General features: G+C 40.7%; 2 protein-coding genes across 3 annotated transcripts in view; both read left to right on the top strand.

Annotated features, from left to right (window-relative positions):
- Nucleotides 1-31: 31 nt before the first annotated feature.
- Nucleotides 32-6,933, top strand: lipt2 (lipoyl(octanoyl) transferase 2). 2 transcript variants are annotated; one of them, XM_062974425.1, is made up of 2 exons: nt 32-677; nt 6,230-6,933. In XM_062974425.1, the coding sequence occupies exons 1-2, from the start codon at nt 140-142 to the stop codon at nt 6,475-6,477; spliced, it is 786 nt and encodes a 261-aa protein (XP_062830495.1). In that variant the 5' UTR covers nt 32-139; the 3' UTR covers nt 6,478-6,933. The 2 variants fall into 2 exon arrangements, with proteins under 2 accessions (XP_062830495.1, XP_062830496.1); XM_062974426.1 differs by having other exon boundaries at nt 44-626.
- A 14,053-nt stretch (nt 6,934-20,986) lies between these two features.
- The window catches only part of kcne3 (potassium voltage-gated channel subfamily E regulatory subunit 3), a 30,186-nt gene continuing 29,675 nt past the window's right edge, over nt 20,987-21,497 (top strand). Inside the window, exon 1 of the mRNA XM_062974423.1 lies at nt 20,987-21,258. The gene's annotated coding sequence lies outside the window, so the exon portion shown is untranslated. The remainder of the gene's footprint in view (nt 21,259-21,497) is intronic.

Raw genomic sequence — 21,497 nt, 5'->3', positions numbered from 1 at the left:
GAGACTTTACTGTATTTGATAACCCAGGAACAAAGAATCGCCCTGGACCTGTTCAGAGGCCCCCTCGCGGCCTTCCCTTCCTGCTGCAGCCGCGGCCTTTCCTGTTGGCGGAGGCCGAGGGCGAGGCCTGGTGGCCGGCATGGCGGTGGTGCGGGTGGTGCGCCTGGGCCGGGCCCCCTTGGCCGCCTCTCTGGAGGCGCAGGAAGGCCTGGTGAGGCTCCAGCGGGAGGAAGGAGGAAAAGGCCCCGAAGGCCCGGCGGGGCGCCTCCTCCTGTGGGAGCCCGAGGCCCCAATCTACACTGTAGGCCTGCGCGGCCTAGGCGCCGGCCCCGCAGCCCCGGACTGGGAGTCGGAGCGTGGCCGGCTGCGCGCGCTGGGGGCCGGGCTGGTGCGGGTGCGGCGCGGGGGTCTGTCCACCTTCCACGGTCCCGGGCAGCTGGTGGCCTTCCCGGTGCTGGACCTGCGGAGGCTGCCCGGGAGGCCCCCGCTGCGCGCCTTCGTGGCCCAGGCCGGAGAGGCCGCGGCCCGGCTCTGCCGAGGAGAGCCCTTCCGACTCCGCCACGCCCGGACCAGGCCTCCGCCGCACACCGGAGTCTGGCTCCACGGAAGGAAGGTCTGCGCCATCGGTGAGGAAGGGGAACGAAGCAGGGATAGCGAGGAAGAAAGGATGGGTCGCTGTGAGTTTTCCGGGCTGCCTGGCCATGTTCCAGAAGCATTCCCTCCTGACGTTTCGCCTGCATCTGTGACAGGCATCCTCAGAGGTGGTGAGGCCTGTTAGAAACTAGGCAAAAAAGGTTTATATATCTGTAGAGTAATGTCAAAGGTGGGAGAAAGAAAGAACTCTTGTCTGTTTGGGGCAATGTTTCAATTGGCCATCTTGATTAGCATTGAATGGCCTTTCAGCTTCAAAGCCTGTCTGCTTCCTGCCGGGGGGGGGGGGGAATAAATAATAAATAAATGAATTTATTTATTTTTGTATCCCGCCCCATCTCCCCGAAGGGACTCGGGGCGGCTCACAACAGGGACAACAACACAACATAAAACTTAAAACATTCCAACGATACACAAAATAATATAATGGACAATACATTAAAATCCAAGCAGATAAAATCAGAGTAATTAAAAGCAATCCTTTGTTGGGAGGTGTTATTTATTTATTTATTTTATTGCAATATTTATATCCCGCCCTTCTCACCCAATAGGGGACTCAGGGCTGGCTTACAATAAAACACATATATAAAATTGTACGATACATTGTGAATCAATTAAAAAGTTATTAAATTACATCAGACATTCATAAAAACACTTATAAAATACAGATGGGCATGTTCCGAGTCTAAAAGACTGGGTCTGTCAATTGAGTTCCAGCATACATAATAACAATTAGTTGCTGTGAGTTTTCTGGACTGCCTGGCCATGTTCCAGAAGCATTCTCTCCTGACGTTTCGCCTGCATCTGTGACAGGCATCCTCAGAGGTGGTGAGGCCTGTTAGAAACTAGGCAAAAAAGGTTTATATATCTGTGTAGAGTAATGTCAAAGGTGGGAGAAAGAAAGAACTCTTGTCTGTTTGGGGCAATGTTTCAATTGGCCATCTTGATTAGCATTGAATGGCCTTTCAGCTTCAAAGCCTGGCTGCTTCCTGCCTGGGGGGGGGGGGAATAAATAATAAATAAATGAATTTATTTATTTTTGTATCCCGCCCCATCTCCCCGAAGGGACTCGGGGCGGCTCACAACAGGGACAAAAACACAACATAAAACTTAAAACATTCCAACGATACACAAAATAATATAATGGACAATACATTAAAATCCAAGCAGATAAAATCAGAGTAATTAAAAGCAATCCTTTGTTGGGAGGTGTTATTTATTTATTTATTTTATTGCAATATTTATATCCCGCCCTTCTCACCCAATAGGGGACTCAGGGCTGGCTTACAATAAAACACATATATAAAATTGTACGATACATTGTGAATCAATTAAAAAGTTATTAAATTACATCAGACATTCATAAAAACACTTATAAAATACAGATGGGCATGTTCCGAGTCTAAAAGACTGGGTCTGTCAATTGAGTTCCAGCATACATAATAATAATTAATTTCTGTGGGTTTTCCGGGCTAACTGGCCATGTTCCAGAAGCATTCCCTCCTGACGTTTCGCCTGCGTCTGTGACAGGCATTCTCAGAGCTTGTGAGGCCTGTTGGAAACTAGGCAAGTGGGGTTTATATATCTGTGGAGTAATGTCCAGGGTGGGAGAAAGAAAGAACTCTTGTCTGTTTGGGGCAATGTTTCAATTGGCCATCTTGAGTAGCAAAGAATGGCCTTTCAGCTTCAAAGCCTGGCTGCTTCCTGCCTGGGGGGAATAAATAATAAATAAATAAACTTTATTTTCATATCCCGCCCCATCTCCCCGAAGGGACTCGGGGGCGGCTCGCAACAGGGACAAGCCCGAAACAACAACATAACACAACATATTTGACAAAAACTTAAAGCATTCCAACGATACACAAAATAAAATAATGGACAATACATTAAAATCCAAGCAGATAAAATCAGAGTAATTAAAAGCAATCCTTTGTTGGGAGGTGTTATTTATTTATTTATTTATTTTATTACAAGTCTCACTTATCCAAGCCTACATAGCATTACTGCGTATTGAACTACTTTTTCTGTCAAATTTGTTGTATAACATGATGTTTTGGTGCTTAATTTGTGAAATCATAACCTAATTTGATGTTTAATAGGCTTTTCCTTAATCCCTCCTTATTATCCAACATATTCGCTTATCCAACATTCTGCCGGCCCGTTTATGTTGGATAAGTGAGACTCTACTGTATATAAAATTGTACAATACATTGTGAATCAATTAAAAAGTTATTAAATTACATCAGTCATTCATAAAAACACTTATAAAATATAGATGGGCATGTTCCGAGTCTAAAAGACTGGGTCTGTCAATTGAGTTCCAGCATACATAATAATAATTAGTGCTGCTAATTATTATTCAAAAGCCTAGCCCCATAACCAAGTTTTAGCTGGCCCTGATTGTTTACTGTCTGGAATTCCCCTGTTTTTTAAGTGTTGTTCTGTTCCTTATTTACTGTCCTGATTTTAGAGTTTTTTAAATACTGTACCGGTAGGCCAATTTTTTGGAAAATTTCAACAGAAAGGAGGAAACCATGAAAATTAACACCATCTGGTTACCAGTATTAAAAAAAAAACCTCTAAAATCAGAACAGTAAATAAAGAGCAACACTCAGAAAACTGGGGAATTCCAGACAGGAAACAATCAGGGCCAGCTAATCACCTCCCAACAAAGGATTTCCCCTGCCCCAGAGCAGCTACCAGCCAGGCTTTGGAGCTACAAGGCTATTCAATGCTAATCAAGGTGGCCAGTTGCAACATTTTCACACTTGTCTCCAACAGACAAGAGTTCTTTCTTTCTCCCGCCCTGGGCATTATTCCACAGATAAACAAACCCCACTTGCCTAGTTTCCAACAGACCTCACAACCTCTGAGGGTGCCTGCCATGGATGTGGGCGAAACGTCAGGATAGAATGCTGTGGGTGAAACGTCAGGAGAGAATGCTGCTGGAACATGGCCAGCATGCTATGTCATACTATGTTGTTGTGTCAATAATCATAATAATACTAATACTAATACAGTCCGAAACATTTGGAAGTGTTCAGCTTGTGATTTTGTGATATGAAATCCAGCATATAGATCTCGTTGGACAATTTGGACAGAAAAACAAGAAAACTCATGACCATTCATCATTCAGTGCACCCTCGCAGTGATGTTGACCGCCTATATCTGCCTAGAAGATCAGGGGGCAGAGGACTCTTACAAGTCAAACAAGCAGTCAAAGAAGAACATGCCCTGGCAGAATATGTAAAGCAAAGTGAAGAACCTGCTCTGATTGAAGTCAAAAATCAGAAACTCCTCAAAGCACAGCAGACAAAAAACCAGTACAAGAAAACCGCACTACAAACTAGAGCTGACAGCTGGCACAACAAAACATTGCATGGAAAGTTCCTTGACAAAATTGAAGGAAAAGCTGATAAGGAGAAGACCTGGCTCTGGCTCACGAATGGGACCCTGAAGAAGGAGACCGAAGGCCTGATCCTTGCAGCCCAGGAGCAAGACATCAGGACAAAGGCAATCAAGGCCAAGATCGAAAAATCAGCTGATGACCCAAAATGCAGACTGTGCAAGGAAACCAACGAAACCATTGAACATATCCTCAGCTGCTGTAAGAAAATTGCACAGACAGACTACAAACAGAGGCACAACTATGTGGCCCAAATGATCCATTGGAACTTATGCCTCAAGTACCACCTCCCAGCAGCAAAGAACTGGTGGGATCACAAACCTGCAAAAGTATTGGAACATGAACGCGCAAAGATACTGTGGGACTTCTGAATCCAGACTGACAAAGTTCTGGAACACAACACACCAGACATCACAGTTGTGGAAAAGAAAATGTTTGGATCATTGAAGTTGCCATCCCAGGTGACAGTCGCATTGACGAAAAACAACAGGAAAAACTCAGCCGTTATCAGGACCTCAAGATTGAACTTCAAAGACTCTGGCAGAAACCAGTGCAGGTGGTCCCGGTGGTGATGGGCACACTGGGTGCCGTGCCAAAAGATCTGAGCCGGCATTTGGAAACAATAGACATTGATAAAATCACAATCTGCCAACTGCAAAAGGCCACCCGACTGGGATATTCGCGCATCATCCGAAAATACATCACACAGTCCTAGACACTTGGGAAGTGTTCGACTTGTGGTTTTGTGATACGAAATCCCGCCTGTCTATCTTGTTTGCTGTGACATAATAAAATAATAATAATACAGTCCTAAACACTTGGGAAGTGTTCGGCTTGTGATTTTGTGATACGAAATCCAGCATATAGATCTTGTTTGCTGTGTCATACTATGTCTTTGTGTCAATAATAATAATAATAATAATGCCTCCCAGCAGCAAAGAACTGGTGGGATCACAAACCTGCAAAAGTATTGGAAAATGAGCACGCAAAGATACTGTGGGACTTCCGAATCCAGACTGACAAAGTTCTGGAACACAACACACCAGACATCACAGTTGTGGAAAGGAAAAAGGTTTGGATCATTGATGTCGCCATCCCAGGTGACAGTCGCATTGACGAAAAACAACAGGAAAAACTCAGCCGCTCTCAGGACCTCAAGATTGAACTTCAAAGACTCTGGCAGAAACCAGTGCAGGTGGTCCCGGTGGTGATGGGCACACTGGGTGCTGTGCCAAAAGATCTCAGCCGGCATTTGGAAACAATAGACATTGACAAAATCACCATCTGCCAACTGCAAAAGGCCACCCTACTGGGATCTGCACACATCATCAGAAAATACATCACACAGTCCTAGACACTTGGGAAGTCTTCGACTTGTGGTTTTGCGAAACGAAATCCAGCATATCTATCTTGTTTGCTGTGCCATACAACGTCGTTGTGTTGATAATAATAATAATAATAATAATAATAATAATAATACAGTCCTAAACACTTGGAAAGTGTTCAACTTGTGATTTTGTGATACGAAATCCAGCATATAGCTCTCGTTTGCTGTGTCATACTATGTTGTTATGTCAATAATAATAATAATAATAATAATAATATAATCCTAAATACTTGGGAAGTGTTCAACCTGTGATTTTGTGATATGAAATCCAGCAAATATATCTCGTTTGCTGTGTCATACTACGTTGTTGTGTCAATAATAATAATAATAATACAGTCCTAAACGCTTGGGAAGTGTTCAACCTGTGATTTTGTGATATGAAATCTAGCATATAGATCTCGTTTGCTGTGTCATACTATGTCTTTGTGTCAATAATAATAATAATAATAATAATGCTTGGGAAGTGTTCGACTTGTGATTTTGTGATACGAAATCCAGCATGTAGATCTCGTTTGCTGTGTCATACTATGTTGTTGTGTCAATAATAATAATAATAATAATACAGTCCTAAACGCTTGGAAAATGTTCAACTTGTGATTTTGTGATACGAAATCCAGCATATAGATCTCGTTTGCTGTGTCATACCATGTTGTTGTGTCAATAATAATAATAATAATAATAATAGTAGTAGTAGTAGTAGTAGTAGTTTTCAAAAGGGGGGGTGGTCTATCCATGCTTCCTTTCCATTTCTGATGGCGGGTCTGCTTCTTGTGCCCCTGTTCTAGGCGTCCAGTGTGGGCAGCACATCACCTCCCACGGCCTGGCTCTGAACTGCTGCACCGACTTGACGTGGTTCGACCACATTGTTCCCTGTGGCCTGGAAGGGACCGAGGTGACCTCCCTGAGCAAAGAGCTGCAGAGGCACGTCTCCGTGGAAGAAGCTCTTGAGCCCTTTCTGGACGCCTTCCAAGAGGTCTTTCAGTGCACTTTAATTGAGGACGAGTCTCCCAGGACAAAAGAGAGAGAAATATGAAGCATACTGGGTATAACACGCTTGGGCGAGCTTGGGCCCTCCTTCCAGGTGTTTTGGACTCCAACTCCCACCATTCCTAACAGCCTCAGGCCCTTTCCTTTCCCCCCTCAGCCTCTTAAGTTGTAGTCATAGAACAATCACATAGTCTTGTGATTGTACTGAGCATGTTCAGACGCAGGACTCCTTTTTGTTAGCAGTTTGCATCAGACCTGAGAGGGAAAAGGAAGGGGCCTGAGGCTGTTAGGAATGGTGGGAGTTGGAGTCCAAAACACCCGGAGGGAGGACCCAGCTTGGCCCATGCCTTGCTTTATAATAAGGGTTATCTTCCATTGTTTACACTACAAACATTGGCCTTCTCAATAAAGTGTGGGAATTGTGTCCATTGGGACACGACATTCAAAACCCCGTGACACAGAGGTTTCAGTGTCTCCAATAAAAAACTACATTTTCCAGGAATCTGTGATCATTTAACCCAAGCTTTTTACAATCGGTGACATCCATAACCGGGTTGGAACTTCTCTTTCTTTCTGTTCCAAGGTGAATTAAACATGGATTAAAACAGAAATCAGCGAAATTAAAACATTATAGACACATAAAACAACAGCAATTTAGTACCTGACAGTAATAATTACTGGAAATTCAGAGGGTAAGAATTTGTGCATAGAACTCTTGGGGTGAATCATCACTGAAGAATGACACCGCTTTAACCAATCCGATGGAGTCCTGGGAACTGTAGTTTTGCAAGGACTGTAGATGTTTCTGCTATCAATCCCAGCATCCCATAGAATTGAGGCATGGCAGTCAAAGCGGTGTCAAACTGCATTCATTCTTCATTGTAGATGCACTTTTGGGATCTGAAACTGTCCAAGAAAAAGGCCAAAACAACAGACCCATTTGACAGACAATCCCAATTAATCCTGTACTTTTTTTTCCGTGTCAGGAGCAACTTGAGTCGCTTCTGGAGTGAGAGAATTGGCCGTCTGCAAGGACGTTGCCCAGGGGACGTTGCCCGGATGTTTTACCATCCTTGTGGGAGGCTTCTCTCATGTCCCCGCATGGAGCTGGAGCTGATAGAGGGAGCTCATCCGCACCCCAATCCTGTACTATCCCACTGCTTTGAAAATGTCCTGGCTCCTCTGGACTCTTCTACACTGCCATGTAATCTAGAATATCAAGGCAGATAATATACACACAAAGTACAAGTGCCAAACAAAACATAGTTTTTGGTCTAAAACTGTTTAGCTGCTTGTGATCCCTTTATTTTATCAGTTTTAATATATTTTAAAACTTTAATATATTTTTAAACTTATTTTATGCAATGCATTTGACACAAAATAAATAAAGTCACAGAATACTACAATAATTGACACACACCTCTCTACTCTCTTGACACTGCTTTCAGGTTCTCCTGGAACAAAAAGAAGGAATATGGGGGGAAGGAAGGAAGGAAAGGGAAAAGGAAGGAAGGAAAGAAAGAAAAGGAAAAGAAGGGGAGAAAAGGAAGGAAAGAAAGAAAGGGAAAAGCAGAGAAAGCGAAAGAAGGAAGGAAGGAAAGAAGGGAAAAGGGAGAAAAAGAAAGGAGAGAACGGGAAAAGAAGGGGAGAAAAGGAAGTGAGGAAATAAAAGGAAAAGAAAGAGAAAAGGAAGGAAGGAAAGAAAAAGAAAGAAAAAGAGAAAAGAAGGGGAGAAAAGGAAGGAATGAAAGGGGAAAGAAGGAGAAAAGGAAAAGAAGGGGAGGAAGGAAAGAGGAAAAGGAGAAAAGGAAGGAAAGGGAAAAGGGAGAAAAAGAAGGAAGGATAGAAAGGGAAAAGAAGGAGAGAAAAGGAAGGAAAGAAAGAAGGAAAGAGGGAAAAGAAGGAGAAAAGGAAGAAAAGAGAAAAGGGAGAAAAAGAAGGATGGATAAAAAGGGAAAAGAAGGAGAGAAAGGGAAGGAAGGAAGGAAAAAAAGAAAAGGAAAAGAAGGGGAGAAAAGGAAGGAAATAAAGGGAAAAGGAAGGAAGGAAAGAAGGGAAAAGGGAGAAAAAGGAAGAAGAGAACGGGAAAAGAAGGGGAGAAAAGGAAGGAAAGAAATAAAAGGAAAAGAAGGAGAGAAAAGGAAGGACAGCTAGAAGGAAGGAAGGAAAAAGAAAGAAAAGAAGGGGAGAAAACAAAAGAAAAGGGAAAGAAGGAGAAAAGGAAGGGAAAAAGGAAAAGAAGGGGAGGAAGGAAAGAGGAAAAGGAGAAAAGGAAGGAAAGGGAAAAGGGAGAAAAAGAAGGAAGGATAGAAAGGGAAAAGAAGGAGAGAAAAGGAAGGAAAGAAAGAAGGAAAGAGGGAAAAGAAGAAGAAAAGGGAAAAGGGAGAGAAAAAGAAGGAAAGATAGAAAGGGAAAAGAAGGAGAGAAAAGGAAAGAAAGAAAGAAAGTGGGAGGGGGGGAGATACTGGGGCTGAATGGGAAAAATGGATTCAAACTGTAGGGATTCCACCTGAATATTAGGAAAAACATTTGACGGTAAGAGCTGTCCAAGAGTGAAATATGCTTCTTCCTGGGAGTCTGGTGGAGCCTCCTCTGAAAGTTTCAAGCAGAGTCCGGCTGGCCATCTGTCAGGGGTGCTTTGACTGTGTCTTCCTGCCTGGGAGAAATAAGGGGGTTGGATTGGATGGCCCTTGGGGTCCTTTCCAATGCTATGCTTTTGTGGTCTTGGAAATGGCCATGAAGGCGAGGGAATTCTACACCAAAACTGTAATTTTCCCCAAGCTGTGTATCCAAGGATGGGAAAAACATCATCCCGTCAATCATTCACAGAACATAAATACAGCATCACATTTACAGAAGAAGGAACAGTTTTACTTCTAGGCTGTAATTCATGACCTGGTCTTACGTTGTGTGGCCATATAAAAGGTGACTGATAACACTATCTAACAAAATTTGGGGGGAAAAAAAATCTGTACTTGGTTTGAAAGTCCTATTTCCTGTTTAATTGTGTGGTCCTTACTTTGAAAGTACAGTAGAGTCTTACTTATCCAACATAAACGGGCCGGCAGAAAGTTGGATAAGCGAATATGTTGGATAATAAAGAGAGATTAAGAAAAAGTCTATTAAACATCAAATTACATTATGAATTTACAAAATACGCATCAAATCATCATGCTTTACAAGAAATCAACAGAAAAAGCAGTTCAATGTTATGTAGTAATTACCGTATTTACGAATTTAGCGATGTATTGAAAACATTGACTACAAAAACATTGCTTACTAACAAATGGACTACAAATAAAGATAGAATGGCACAAAATGAACTTCCAGTAACAGCATTTTCAGAAATTAAATCTGTAAAAGGTTCAGTCCTTGCTGCCTAGAGAAACAGCTGTGTATCTCGATGGGAGGCAGACTGCGTTGGATAATCCAGAACGTTGGATAAGTGAGACTCTACTGTAGTTGTTCTACTCCAGAAACATTGTTTTTGTGGCTGCTACAACGTATGTTGAATTGGTTGAGACTCAATGAGAAATCCTAGAGCAAAATGTGCTGCAGGATGTCCCATGAAAACAACTTTTTCAACTTCAAGGAAGTAGCCAGGCCTTGAAGCTGCAAGGCTATTCAATGCTAATCAAGGTGACCAGTTGCACCATTCACACCTGCCTCCAACAGACAAGAGTTCTTTCTCCCACCTTGGACATCATTCCACAGATATATAAACCCCGCTTGCCTAGTTTCCAACAGACCTCACAACCTCCGAGGATGCCTGCGATAGATGTGGGTGAAACATCAGAAGAGAATGCTTCTGGAACATGGCCAGACAGGCTGGAAAACACACAGCAAGCTTTGATTGACACTTGGGTAGGTGGAGAGCCTTGCCTTTTTGCTTTCTGTTTCCTCCTAAATGACAGGGAATCTATTGGAATGGCCCGAATTTATGTGTTTTGCACAGTGAAGAAGGCAAAATGCATATGTTAAATTAATGTACATGTCCCAGACTGGAACATTTTGTCTACATTTCAGAACAGGAGTGGCGGGTAAAGTCCCTTTTCCCTCCTGTTCCTCAGAATCATAAATTATGAAATTATAGTATTACTAGCTGTGCCCGGCCACGCGTTGCTGTGGCAAAGTGGTGGTGGTATTGGTTAAAAATTGTTGTGTAATTTTTATTTGACTTTATTTGCATTTTTTTATTAATTTTATTGTAAGTTATATTTTTATTTACAGTAGAGTCTCACTTATCCAACACTCGCTTATCCAACATTCTGGATTATCCAACGCAATTTTGTAGTCAATGTTTTCAATACATCGTGATATTTTGGTGCTAAATTCGTAAATACAGTAATTACTACATGGCGTTACTGTGTATTGAACTACTTTTTCTGTCGAATTTGTTGTATAACATGATGTTTTGGTGCTTAATTTGTAAAATCATAACCTAATTTGAGGTTTAATAGGCTTTTCCTTAATCCTTCCTTATTATCCAACATATTCGCTTATCCAAGCTTCTGCCGGCCCGTTTAGCTTGGATAAGTGAGACTCTACTGTATTATATTTTATTATTTTCTTGTATTATTTTTAGTTATTTTCTGTTATTATAGTATTTTATTGTATTAATTTTTTAGTGTTTATTATTATTTTTTATTGGGTTGCTAGGAGACCAAGTTGGAGGAGCTTAGCCTTCTAACTGGCAGCAATTGGATAAAAGCAATTATTCTCTCTCTAATTAGGACTTTATTTTTCTTTTCTTTTTGTTGTATCAACCTAGAGGCGTGGATGATGGGTTGTGTTGTCAAATTTCGAGGTTGGAGGGCCTGTAGTTTTGTTGTTTTGTGGGTCGCCATGATGCCATCACTCTTTTATATATATAGATAAGTTGAGCAGTAAAAGATCGAGCTCCGTGTCAGAAAAAGAGCCGTCTGCTAAAAGGTTTTGTACATTGTGTTGAAAATAAAAAAGTGACACGAGAAGATATTGCAATATATGGCCAGACTGCTATATGTCTCAAAGTGGAGGAATGATGGTTTTTACAGCAGTAAAACTACAGATCCCAAGAATCCATAGCACTGAGTCGTAGCAGTTCAAGTGGTGCCAAACTGCATTAATTCTACATTGTAGATGCTCTCTTTGTGTTTCAAATCCAGAAGCACTTGGATTGTTCCTGCAGAACTCTATGACTATGAGATAAATACATAAAGATATAAATACAGATACACATATCATGTATGTGTGTGAATGTGTATACATGCAAGGATTGCATTGGATGACCCCTGAGGTTCTCTTCCAGCTTTAAGAGATAGATAGATAGATAGATAGATAGATAGATAGATAGATAGATAGATAGATAGATAGATAGAGTGATAGATAGATAGATAGAGTGATAGATAGAGTGATAGATAGATAGATAGATAGATAGATAGATAGATAGATAGATAGATAGATAGATAGAGGAGTGATAGATAGATAGAGTGATAGATAGATAGATAGATAGATAGATAGATAGATAGATAGATAGATAGAGTGATAGATAGATAGATAGATAGATAGATAGATAGATAGATAGATAGATAGATAGAGTGATAGATAGATAGATAGATAGATAGATAGATAGATAGATAGATAGATAGAGTGACAGATAGATAGATAGATAGATAGATAGATAGATAGATAGATAGATAGATAGATAGATAGATAGATAGAGGAGTGATAGATAGATAGAGTGATAGATAGATAGATAGATAGATAGATAGATAGATAGAGTGATAGATAGAGTGATAGATAGATAGATAGATAGATAGATAGATAGATAGATAGATAGAGGAGTGATAGATAGATAGAGTGATAGATAGATAGATAGATAGATAGATAGAGTGATAGATAGATAGATAGATAGATAGATAGATAGATAGATAGATAGATAGAGTGATAGATAGATAGATAGATAGATAGATAGATAGATAGATAGATAGAGTGATAGATAGATAGATAGATAGATAGATAGATAGATAGATAGATAGATAGATAGATAGATAGAGGAGTGATAGATAGATAGAGTGATAGATAGATAGATAGATAGATAGAGTGATAGATAGAGTGATAGATAGATAGATAGATAGATAGATAGATAGATAGATAGATAGATAGATAGAGTGATAGATAGATAGATAGATAGATAGATAGATAGATAGATAGATAGATAGATAGATAGAGTGATAGATAGATAGATAGATAGATAAATAGATAGATAGAGTGATTGATAGATAGATAGATAGATAGATAGATAGATAGATAGATAGATAGATAGATAGATAGAGTGATAGATAGATAGATAGATAGATAGATAGATAGAGTGATAGATAGATAGATAGATAGATAGATAGAGTGATAGTTAGATAGATAGATAGATAGATAGATAGATAGATAGATAGATAGATAGATAGATAGATAGAGTGATAGATAGATAGATAGATAGAGTGATTGATAGATAGATAGATAGATAGATAGATAGATAGATAGATAGATAGAGTGATAGATAGATAGATAGATAGATAGATAGATAGATAGATAGATAGATAGATAGATAGAGTGATAGATAGATAGATAAATAGATAGATAAATAGATAGATAGATAGATAGATAGAGTGATAGATATGTTGTCGAAGGCTTTCATGGCCAGGATCACAGGGTTGTTGTGTGTCTTTCGGGCTGTGTGGCCATGTTCCAGAAGCATTCTCTCCTGACGTTTCGCCCACATCTATGGCAGGCATCCTCACAACCTCTGAGGATGCCTGCCATAGATGTGGGCGAAACGTCAGGAGAGAATGCTTCTGGAACATGGCCACACAGCCCGAAAGACACACAACAACAGAGTGATTGATAGATAGATAGATAGATAGATAGATAGATAGATAGATAGATAGATAGATAGATAGATAGATAGATGGATGGACAGACACCCAAATACATATACATACAGGGATTGGGATTCAACTCTGATTCTATGATATAGATATATAGTGTTTGTATGTATATACTCACAAATGCTCCATGCTCTCTCTCTCTCTCTCTCTCTATCTATCTATAGCTATATCTATATATATAAAAGGGTAATGGAATCAGGGCACCAGACAAAACAACTAAACTAAATGCCCCACAACCTCGAAAATTGACAGCACAACCTCTCATCCACGCCTCTAGGTTGATACAACAAAAAGAAAAGAAAAATAAAGTCCTAATTAGAGAGAGAGGAATAATTGCTTTTATCCAATTGCTGCCAGTTAGAAGGCTAAGCTCCTCCAACTTGGTCTCCTAGCAACCCAAAAAATAATAATAAAAAACACTAAAAAATTAATATAATAAAATACTATAATAACAGAAAATAACAAAAATTATACAAGAAAATAATAAAATATAATAAATAAAAATATAACTTACAATAAAATTAATAAAAAATGCAAATAACGTCAAATAAAAATTACACAACAATTTTAACCAATACCACCACCACTTTGCCACAGCAACGCGTGGCCGGGCACAGCTAGTATATATATATAAAAGGGTAATGGAATCACGGCACCGGACAAAACAACTAAACTAAACGCCCCACAACCTCGAAAATTGACAGCACAACCTCTCATCCACGCCTCTACGTTCATACAACAAAAAGAAAAGAAAAAGTAAGTCCTAGCCCCAGCAACGCGTGGCGGGCACAGCTAGTATATATATATATAATTATAATAAAAGTCAGTGTTTGTATGTGGGTATGTATGTATGTATGTGGCAGAATATGTGGCAGCTTTCTGATTGGCTGCCACTATCACAGGCCACTGTGACCACCAGGAATGATGGACCTGGCCCAAACTTGACACGCTTAACCCCCATGATGCACTTAATGTCCTGGTGCCATTTGCGGGACAATGGACCATGGGTGATGGGATATGTAGTACTTTCTATCACTACAACTCCCACAGGCCACTGCGATGCCCACCAGTGACAGAACTGGACCAAACTTGGCACACACAACCCCCATGAACCCCTTTCCATCCTGGGGCAGATTGGGGGAGTATAGACCAAGTAGCTTCGCTCACTTCTTGCTCTGGAAGTTGTAGTTCACCTTTATACAGATAGCACTGAACCCAGCCGACATCGGATCTGGACCAAACTTGGCACAACTGAGCATACAGGCAAGGTTTCGGGGTAATTCATATATATGAATGATGGTGTGTATATAAAAGGTAAAGGTTTCCCCTGACGTTAAGTCCAGTCGTGTCTGACTCTGGAGGTTGGTGCTCATCTCCATTTCTAAGCCGAAGAGCTGGCGTTGTCCGTAGACACCTCCAAGGTCATGTGGCCATAGGCATGACTGCATGGAGCGCAGTTACCTTCCCGCCGGAGCGGTACCTATTGATCTACTCACATTTGCATGTTTTCGAACTGTTACGTTGGCAGGAGCTGGAGCTAACAGCGGGCGCTCACTCCGCTCCCGGGATTTGAACCTGGCACCTTTCAGTCCACAAGTTCAGCAGCTCAGCGCTTTAACACACTGAGCCACCTGGGCTCCTGGTGTGTATATATGTGTGTGTGTGTGTATCTATCTATCTATCTATCCACATCTGTCTGTGTGTATACATACAAGATGCTGTGTGTATCTTTATGGTGTGTATATATGTGTGTGTGTATATATATATATATGTGTGTGTGTGTGTGTGTGTGTGTGTATATATAATATGATGGTGTGTAGATATGCGTGTGTATGTATATGTGTGTATGTATATATATGTGTGTGTATATAATACACACATACTATATAGACACATAGATATAGGATATATATATATAGATATAGATATAGATATAGATATATAGATAAAGGACGCAGGTCCAAATCCGGGGAGTGGAGTGAGCCGTTAGCTCCACCTTCTGCCAACCCAGCAGTTCGAAAACATGCAAATGTGAGTAGATCAATAGGTACTGCTTCTGCAGGAAGATAACGATGCTTCATGCAGTCATGCCGGCCACATGACCTTGGAGGTGTCTATGGACAACGCCGGCTCTTCGGCTTAGAAATGGAGATGAGCACCAACCCCCAGAGTCAGACACGACTGGACTTAACGTCAGGGGAAAACCTTTACCTTTACCTTACTGTATCTAAGTGTGTATGTATATACGTGTGTGTATATATATACACACACATACTGAATATATACCTTTACCTTTACCTATATATACACACACACATACTATATATAGATACAGTAGAGTCTCACTTATCCAACCCTCGCTTATCCAACGTTCTGGATTATCCAACGCATTTTTGTTCCTTCTGTAAATAGTGGTTCACACTTTAAATACATTCAGCATAGTCCCATATAAATTAGCTTCTCGGAGATGTGTATAAAGGAACGTACAACATCAAGGAGTTTGAAAACAACAAGGGTTCCCGGGTATTCTGTGATCCTTGTTTATATGAAAAACATATAAGCATGAACATAATGTTTAATGTGATGTTGTAAATAGTCTGCATTTGTCAATTTCTCATGCGTCTGGAATGATTATATTTGATTTGTTACCATTGTTCTATGATGTATATTAGCTAGTGATAGGACAACTTTATCTCTATGTATAAAATGTGCATAGCATGTTGCTATATTCATGGAATAACTTTCATATATATATATATATACTAGCTGTGCCCGGCCACGCGTTGCTGTGGCTTATGGGAATCCTTTGTTGGCCAGGTGGAATAGCAGTGAATAGTGTTGCAGTCTCAAAGACTGGCCGTTCTCTGGAGTGGCTGGAGCTGTTTGTTGTATGAACGTAGAGGCATGGATAAGGGGTTGTGCTGCCAAGTTTGGTGTTTCTGGGATGTGTAGTTTTGTTGTTTTGTCCTAGGCCGAAACGCCACTACCCTTATATATATATATATATATATATATATATATATATATATATATATATTGGGGAAAACTAGATAAACTATCTCTCTATAAAGAATATTCATGGAATAACTTTCATATACATATATATATATATACTAGCTGTGCCCGGCCACGTGTTGCTGTGGCGAAGTCTGGTGGTATGGAAAATAAAGTATTGAGGAATTGGTGGTAGTTAAGGTAAAGGGTAAAGGTTTTCCCCTGACATTAAATCCAGTCGTGTCTGACTCTGGGGGTTGGTGCTCATCTTGAGTCTACACTGCCATATAATCCAGTTGAAATCAGATGATCTGTATTTTATAGGCAGTGTGGAAGAGGCCTGATTGAAGTGGCCCTGGGCTGAGTGGGTTGCTAGGAGACCAAGTGGGTGGAGCTTAGCTTTCTAATTGACAGCAGACCAAGTGGTTGGAGCTTAGCCTTCTAACTGGCAGCAATTGGATAAAAACAATTCTTCCTCTCCCTCTAATGAGGACTTTATTTTTCTTTTCTTTTTGTTGTATGAACGTAGAGGCATGGATGAGGGGTTGTGCTGCCAAGTTTAGTGTTTCTGGGATGTGTAGTTTTGTTGTTTTGTTCTAGGCCGAAACTTCATTACCCTATAGATCAGGGATCCTCAAACTTTTTAAGCCGAGGGCCGGTCTACAATCCTTCAGACTGTTGAGGGGCCGGATTATCATTTGAAAAAAATATAGACAAATTCCGATGCACACTGCATATGTCTTATTTGTAGTGCAAAAACAACAACAACAACAACAATTAAAGAACAAAACAATATTTAAAAATTAAAAAACAATTTTAACCAACATACATTTATCAGGATTTCAATGGGAAGTGTGCTTCTGCTTCTGGCCAATGAGATAGTCAAGTTAATTAGGATTCTTGTTGTTGTTGTTGTTGTTGTTGTTGTGTGCCTTCAAGTCATTTCAGACTTTGGGTGAGCCTAAGTCTAAAATTTATTTATTATTTATTTACTACATTTGTATCACACCGTTCTCACCCCAAAGGAGACTCAGAGTGGCTTACAAATTATATGTACGTACAATATATTATATTATTAGCATAGCACAATATTAGCATTATATATTACTATGTTGAACTATACCACTATACTGTAATATTATGAGTAATATTATATGTAATATAGAATATATAATTAATATTATTATATGGTATTGTTATTAGTGTTATACTGTATTACATTATAATATTATTATCAACATTATATGTATATACAATATATTATATTATAAAACTGAGAGCGGGGGCCAGGTAAATGACCCCGGAGGGCCACATCCGGCCCCCGGGCCTTAGTTTGGGGACCCCTGCTATAGATAGATAGATAGATAGATAGATAGATAGATAGATAGATAGATAGATAGATAGACTAGCTGTTCCCGGCCACGCGTTGCTGTGGCGAAGTCTGGTGGTCTGGGAAATAAAGTATTGAGGAATTGGTGGTAGTTAAGGTCAAGGGTAAAGGTTTCCCCCCGACATTAAGTCCAGTCGTGTCTGACTCTGGGGGTTGGTGCTCATCTCCATTTCTAAGCCAAAGAGCCAGTGTTGTCCATAGACACCTCCAAGGTCATGTGGCCGTCATGACTGCATGGAGCGCCGTTACCTTCTTGCTGGAGCAGTACCTATTTATCTACTCCCATTTGCATGTTTTCGAACTTCTGGGTTGGCAGAAGCTGGGGCTTTAGATAATCCGTGGAAGTGGCCTAAGTGAAGCCCAACTCTGCCTGTCCCCTGGGCTGAGTCGGTTGCTAGGAGACCAAGTGGGCGGAGCTTAGCCTTCTAATAGGCAGCAATTGGATAAAAGCAATTATTCCTCTCTCTCTAATTAGGACCTTATTTTTCTTTTCTTTTTGTTGTATCAACCTAGAGCCGTGGATGATGGGTTGTGTTGTCAAATTTCGAGGTTGGGGGGCCTGTAGTTTTGTTGTTTTGTCCGCTGCCCTGATGCCATCACTCTTTTATATATATAGACTAGCTGTGCCCGGCCACGCGTTGCTGTGGCAAAGTGGTGGTGGTATTGGTTAAAAGTTGTTGTGGAATTTTTATTTGACATTATTTGTATTTTTTTTAATTTTATTGTAACTTATCTTTTTTATTTATTATATTTTATTATTTTGTTGTATTGTTTTTAGTTATTTTGTTATAGTATTTTATTGTATTAATTTTTTAGTGTTTTTAATTATTTTAGTGTTTTTATTATTTTTATTGTATTATTTGTATTTATTATATTTTTTTATTCTTTTATTAACACTAGGCTGAGTGGGTTGCTAGGAGACCAAGTGGGCAGAGCTTAGCCTTCTAATAGGCAGCAATTGGATAAAAGCAATTATTCCTCTCTCTCTAATTAGGACTTTATTTTTCTTTTCTTTTTGTTGTATCAACCTAGAGCCGTGGATGATGGGTTGTGTTGTCAAATTTCGAGGTTGGGGGGCCTGTAGTTTTGTTGTTTTGTCCGCTGCCCTGATGCCATCACTCTTTTATATATATAGACTAGCTGTGCCCGGCCATGCGTTGCTGTGGCAAAGTGGTGGTGGTATTGGTTAAAAGTTGTTGTGGAATTTTTATTTGACATTATTTGTATTTTTTTTTAATTTTATTGTAACTTATCTCTTTTATTTATTATATTTCATTATTTTGTTGTATTATTTTTAGTTATTTTGTTATAGTATTTTATTGTATTAATTTTTTAGTGTTTTTAATTATTTTAGTGTTTTTATTATTTTTATTGTATTATTTGTATTTATTATATTTTTTATTCTTTTATTAACACTAGGCTGAGTGGGTTGCTAGGAGACCAAGTGGGCGGAGCTTAGCCTTCTAAACTGGCAGCAATTGGATAAAAACAATTATTGCTCTCCCTCTAAGTAGGACTTTATTTTTCTTTTCTTTTTGTTGTATCAACCTAGAGGCATGGATGATGGGTTGTGTTGTCAAATTTCGAGGTTGGGGGGCCTGTAGTTTTGTTGTTTTGTCCGCTGCCCTGATGCCATCACTCTTTTATATATATAGATATTATAATCCTTCATCCAAGTCATTCCAGGATGAAAAGGAACCATTGGTGAGTACCCTTTGGATTTGGTTGCTTAACCAATTACTGATTCACCTAATAGTAGCATTACCCAGCCCACATTTGACTAGTTTGCTTGCAAGGAAGGTCATGGGGGACTTTGTCAAAGGCCTTACTGAAATCAAGATAGGCTACATCCACAGCATTCCCTGCATCTACCAATCTTGTAACTCTATCGAGAGAGAAAAAGAAGTAAGATTAGTCTGGCACGACTTGTTTTTGAGAAATCCATGCTGACTTTTAGTAATCACAACATTCCTTTCTAAGTGATTGCAGATTGCCTCCACAATGATCTCCTCCAGAATCTTTCCTGGTATTGATGTCAGGCTGACTGGATGGTAATTCTTTGGTACTCTTTTTTGTCCTTCTTGAAGATTGGGACAACATTTGCCATCTTCCAGTTTTCTGCTGAGACCTCTCCTGTTCTACAAGAATTCTCAAAGGTTATTACCAATGGTTCTGCTAATTCCTCCAGTACTCTTGTGTGTAGTTCATCTGACCCAGGAGACTTAAATTCATTTGGAGTAGCCAGGTATTCCTGCATTTCCCCTATTACCTCGTCTGCTCCATATTGCTTAGGTTGAACACCAGCCTCCTTTTGAGAGAAGGCTGAGGCAAAGAAGTTGTTGAACAACTCTGCCTTTCCCCTATCTCCAGTTAGCATTTCACCACCTTTTTCATGCAGCTTATCTTAGCCTGCCACTGAAAGGACATCAGGGAGGGGGGCATTATGGCTTCCCCAGACAGGGAGTTCCAGAGTCGAGGGGCAGCCACGGAAAGGGCCCACTCTCTTGTTCCCACTAACCGTGCTAGAGATAGAGGTGAGACTGAGAGCAGGGCCTCTCCAGAAGATCTCAGGGCCCAGGCAGTTTCATCCAAGGGGATGTGGTCAGGCAAACAGCCTGGAACTGAACTGTCTAGGGCAGGGGTCCCCAAACTAAGGCCCGGGGGCCGGATACGGCCCATCGAAGCCATTTATCCGGCCCCCACGGCACAAGGGCAGAAGGTGGTTGGGCTAAATGACCCAAGGGGTCTCTTCTTCTCTTACAACCCTTATTATTATTATTATTATTATTATTATTATTATTATTATTATTATTATTATTATTAACATTGAGGCTGGGTGGCCATCTGTCAGGGGTGCTTTGCTTGTGCTTTCGGTGAACAAGGCAGAAGGGGATTGGACTCAATGGCCCAAAGGGTCTCGTCCAAACCCCATTATTATTATTATTATTATTATTATTATTATTATTATTATTATTATTATTATTATTACAGTATTATTATTATTGCTCAGTGGCCAACTAAAGTCCGGCCCTCCAATGGTCCGAAGGATCGTGAACTTGCCCCCTGTTTAAAAAGTTTGGGGACCCCTGGTCTAGGGCTTTAAAGGTCATAACCAGCACTTTGAATTGTGCCCAGAAACAGACTGGCAGCCAATGGAACTGCTGCAAAAGGGGGGTTGTCCGCTGTCTGTAACCAGATAGATAGAGTTATCTAGTTTTGCCCAAAGTTTCCCAAAGTTTTCTCTGCAAAGCCGAGCTGGGAAGGAGGCTCCTTTTCAGGCCGGGGTTCCTGGGCCGGCTCCCCTCCCCTCCCCTCCCCTCCCCTCCCCGCCTGGGTCCGGGTCCGGCAGGAAAAAGGCGTGAAAAGAAGGAGGGAAGGAAGGAAGGAGAGAAGGAGAGAAGGAGAGACAGAAGGAGAAAGAGAGAGAAGGAGGTCCAGAGGCGGGCGGGCTGCGTTCGGGCAGGACCCGGTCCAGACGGTGCCAGCTGCCAAGGAGAAGCCTCGTCGGGGAAGGAGAGAGGTGAGAATGCAGAGAGGGAGGGAGGGAGGGAGAACCTTGACACGCATCTCGGAACCCGTGTCTGGGCGCACATGTGAACGCGCTCTTCCAAGCGGCCAGGTGCGCACAAAGCCGGACCCGGGTTGCTAAACCATTGGAACGCCTCACTCTCTTGTTTCTTGTATTGTTCCCTTTGATACACCTTTAGAATTAAAGTTTGCACAATAGAAACCACTCTTGCAGTGCAGCAGGGCTTCAGT

This window comes from Anolis carolinensis, chromosome 3 (genome assembly GCF_035594765.1).
Source record: "Anolis carolinensis isolate JA03-04 chromosome 3, rAnoCar3.1.pri, whole genome shotgun sequence".
NCBI classification, from domain to species: domain Eukaryota; kingdom Metazoa; phylum Chordata; class Lepidosauria; order Squamata; family Dactyloidae; genus Anolis; species Anolis carolinensis.
Note: the sequence above shows the minus strand (reverse complement) of the source record. Positions and strands in the feature narration are given on the sequence as shown.

What these genes read in the sequence shown, in the direction of transcription:
- lipt2 (XM_062974425.1), top strand. Translation starts at nt 140, where the DNA reads ATGGCGGTGGTGCGGGTGGTGCGCCTGGGCCGGGCCCCCTTGGCCGCC. An exon ending in GGAAGAAAGGATGGGTCGCT is followed by an intron (nt 678 to 6,229) that starts GTGAGTTTTCCG and finishes CCCCTGTTCTAG; the next exon opens with GCGTCCAGTGTGGGCAGCAC.